The sequence below is a fragment of the Phaethon lepturus genome, unplaced genomic scaffold, assembly GCF_000687285.1.
Source record: "Phaethon lepturus isolate BGI_N335 unplaced genomic scaffold, ASM68728v1 scaffold57968, whole genome shotgun sequence".
NCBI classification, from domain to species: domain Eukaryota; kingdom Metazoa; phylum Chordata; class Aves; order Phaethontiformes; family Phaethontidae; genus Phaethon; species Phaethon lepturus.
In genome coordinates, this window is record NW_010558010.1 from 1779 (window position 1) to 5766 (window position 3988).

Consider the following 3988-nt stretch of genomic DNA (forward strand, 5'->3'; position numbering starts at 1 on the left):
GTAATGCCACACTGCAGTCAGAGCCTCTGAAACAAACACACAGCAAAAAGCAGCGCAGTGCAGAAAAGAGGGCTTTATCTCCTCTGCCTCCTTACCTATTCCCACTGAGCCAAACGCCACAACATCCACGCAGTCAAGGGTTTCTGCACATCTCCACTCCCCAGCTACATTCCCCATGCAAGCATTATCAAGAGTGCCACAGCAGTACTGTAGCCCTTGGTCTTTCTGACAATAGCCCCCAATTCGCCACTGCAAGCAATACAGTTACTCAGCTACTAAAGTGTATTTAGACTCTGCTTCTCTAAGTACTCTGGTTAGTGGCCTCAACAGGAATGGAAGGAAGAGGAAGGTAGGAATTTATTGCAAGGCAAAACCATAAAAGGAAACAGGAAAGAAAAACCCTGTCACACTGCAACTGTGAACTTGAAATGTCAGGTGGGGGTGGGGATTACAGCCAGAGGGTTCAAATCAAAGGTTGTTGCTCTTACAGTAACTAGGCAAAGGCAAGTTACAATACTTGTCATTTCACAGGTATGAGAATTAAACTGGCTGAAAAAGAAGCAGGAGATTAAGATTCAAGAGAACAACTTCTCTTTCTTCTACTAGATGGCCAGGAAACCAAAATAAAAAAAAAAAATCACTGCCAGCCTTTTAAAATAAGACTGTAGAAAATTTAAGTCTTGGAAGTCACCCTAGTGGTGCCAGTAACACCAGCTTGAGGATGGTTCCAAATTAGGGGCCTAAACCAGAATTAGAAATAAAAGGGGGAAACATCCAGCCATTATCCCACATTCCCACGTTGGGGCTGCCTGCCCCACAGTGGGCTAAGGGAGGTAGCATTCCAGGCAGGCTTGACATCCATAATGTCCACATGCCCATCCAAGCCATTCTGGTGAGCAGATGGTTTATGAATTCCCAAGGAAACATTCTCAGTCACTTTCAAACTTGACGGAATTGACTTGGGTCGATATAGTGCCCCCACGGTAGCTGCCTCGTTTTTTCTTTGTCTTCTCATGGCGGAAAGATTTGCCTTTAGTGAATTTCAGGATATTGTTAGCCTTCTCACCCCAGTCACCAGCTGCTCCTTTCTGTGAGGAATGAAGGGGGGAGAGGAAAAAGAAATTCAGGTCAGTACCCAAGAGAGTAAAGGCAAGGCTTTGCACTTCATCCTACCCAGCAAACACCACTACATTCAGCAGCCAACACCACTCTCCCATGCACCTCCTGCCAGTGCTCACATGCTTCCTAACAGCATCTCCTGGTGGAAGAAGTCCTCCCCAAAGACTGCCCACAAGCACACCAAGGTTGCTCTGCTAACGTGTTTGCAGAGGCCAAGTTGTTATCACTCCAGGCACTACCTAGCCCTACCTTTGCTTCAAACGAGTTATCAGCAACACGGGCGTCCAGCTCAATCTCTTCTTCCCTTACACGGCGGAATGGAGAGGCTGGCTGTTAGAGAAAGAAAACAAGATACTGTAAGCACACGCACACGTATCGTATTCCCTTAGTGATAACCTCCTTCCCTCCTTACCTTGCAAACATTGAGCCCTGTTCACATCACCTCAACCTTTAAGTGTCTCAGATTCATAGTTCTTTCCCTTCAGATCAGGCAGCTCAGGGATGCTCCTGTGCAAGCACATCCAATCAACCTTTGCCAGAATAGTATTACACATGTATGTGCACTCCCTAGGATTCTCCAGACAAGGTTCAAGTGCTTGAAGGAGCAAATATACAAGTAATCCCATGGGCTCAACCTCCCCCCAAAACCCCAGACCTAGTCTACTTGTTCAGGAGGCAGAGATGCCTCTCCCACCAGTCACCAAAGTCCACCCTCACTCACCCGTTTCACCTTGGGAACTGTGTGTGGTGTTTTGGCTTTGATCTTTGCCTTTTTACTGTGTGGTGTCTCTGGCTCCTGAACATCTTCCCTCTTCTGTTTCTTCCCGATTGTGCCTGTTAGATGTACAGCAGTAAAACTTCAAAGGGAGTAACTGCAGTGATGAGAAAGGCAATGGCATCTCTCCCCCAGTGCTGACAGGTGTGAGAATCAGTCCCTGCATTACCTTACCCAGAGAACAGACTGCTGTAACAGACACTAATAGCCATACTGGGTCAGCAAGGATTTCATCATCCTATCCTAATGGATAAAGATAATTTTGTGCAATAACGTCTATATTAATGATGTAGCACATTTGAGAAAGTTCTGTTGCTTAAAATTTGCCAGTTCTTGGAGTCATGCAGTATATGTGCTTGCACACATCACTAGTGCTCTCAAGAGTTGTTTCTTCCTGGAGGGGTAAAGATTGAGATTGTGCATTGGGGCATCATCTATGGTGTCCCACTCACAGGCAAGGTCCTCCAGCAGTCTGCCCTGCCGTCACTAACAATCTTGTGCATGCCCAGATGGCAACTGGCAACAACTGTACAGAAATGTACTTTACGTTACCACAAATTCCATTGCCAGAAAATATGCAACAGACAAATAGGATCACACCAAATTAAAAACAACCCCTTCCCTCTCAAGACTGCACCAAATGGCATAATCTAATAACACAGAGATTAGACTGAATATAGTTCAGGCAAGGCTCCCATTCACGCTTAGCTCACTAACATTGCCTGACAGACCCACTTCCCAGACTATAGGTAATACCTCCATTGACTTTTCCAGTCTCTTCTTCAGAGCTGCTTTCACTGCTGCTACTGCTGCCACCAGCTGGCTTAGACTTCAGGTTGTTCGCTGCTGGTGTAGATGCTTTAGCTTTCTCTGCAGAGGCAGTGGTCTTAGAACTGTTCTGTGCCCCTTTCCCTGCCTTTTTGGGCTTCTCTTCCTCTTCACTGGAACTATCAGATGAGCTACTACTACTACTAGAAGCAGCTGCCTTCTTCCCCACAGTTGCTTTTGCTGTCCCTGTAGATTTGGTGGCTGGTTTCACTGCTGGCTTCTTTTCTTCTTCACTGCTCGAGCTATCAGAGTCAGAAGTGCCTGCTTTGGGAGCTGGGGTAGAAGGTTTGGACACTGGCTTACCCACTTTGCCAGCTAATTTAGCTGGAGTGCCTTTCTTCTTCTTCTCATCCTCAGAGCTGCTGGAGCTGCTATCAGAATCAGAGCTACTTTGTGCTTTCTTTGTGGCAGCTTGTGACTTCTTTGTTGCAGGGATTGGTGCTTTAGTTGTGGGCTTCACAGGGGCCTTCTTGTCAGAGCTATCAGAATCTAGAATGGTAAGGAAAAGAATAATCAAGGCTAAGCCCCATTCCTTCAATGTGAAGCTAACATACAGATTCAACATTGATACACAATGCACTTCATTAGCTGCTTGAAACACTGCAATGGTTATTCCTGTCCAGATGCACTCTCATACCCTGCCTAGAAAGAGAGGTCTGAGCAAGCACAATGTGCATGGGGAAATTCTCCTTTTCTCCTACCCCAATACCTGAGCTGTCTGAGGAGGAACTGGAGTCTTTCTTTGCTTGTCCAGGCTTGACAACTACTTTCGTTGGTTTGGAAGTATTCTTTATCACAGGTTGTTTAGCTGGGAGCTTACTCTTTACCTTCTTCTTGTCATCTTCAGAGCTAGAATCTGAACAAAAAAGGATGTTCTTTAAGTTAAACTTCTGGTGCAAGTTACTTCATTAATAACATGTATTACATGTATAACACAACACATGGGGAAGTGAAAAGCAAAATGGGTTGAGGCCAGAGGCTGAGCCACTAGATAACTGGCAGTAAGGGGACAGCATTCGTCTTCCCACATATCTTCTTTGTTGGAAGGAAGTGGAAACAAGCAGTTTTAAAGTTCTTCACTAATGCATGCACAAGGAAGTAAATATTTGGAGAATAATGTAGAAGAGGTACAGAACAGGGGACTGGAGAAACAGTACATATATCTAAAACAAACTCAGGGAGAAGAAACATTGAGAAAAGAAGCTATGTAGTAAAGATCAAAGAATGGGCAAGAAATTAGGAGATAAAACTGACAAAGTAGGGAAA

The 3988-nt window shown here is 45.2% G+C and overlaps 1 protein-coding gene across 1 annotated transcript in view; it reads right to left on the reverse strand.

Moving 5' to 3' along the window:
* Positions 1-929: 929 nt before the first annotated feature.
* Positions 930-3988, reverse strand: part of LOC104625305 (nucleolar and coiled-body phosphoprotein 1-like) — a gene marked incomplete at its 5' end in the record, with an annotated part of 9773 nt that continues 6714 nt past the window's right edge. The window contains 5 exons of the mRNA XM_010292899.1: positions 930-1088; positions 1369-1445; positions 1837-1953; positions 2651-3211; positions 3432-3578. Of these exons, the coding sequence (XP_010291201.1) occupies positions 930-1088; positions 1369-1445; positions 1837-1953; positions 2651-3211; positions 3432-3578 (1061 nt within the window). The remainder of the gene's footprint in view (positions 1089-1368; positions 1446-1836; positions 1954-2650; positions 3212-3431; positions 3579-3988) is intronic.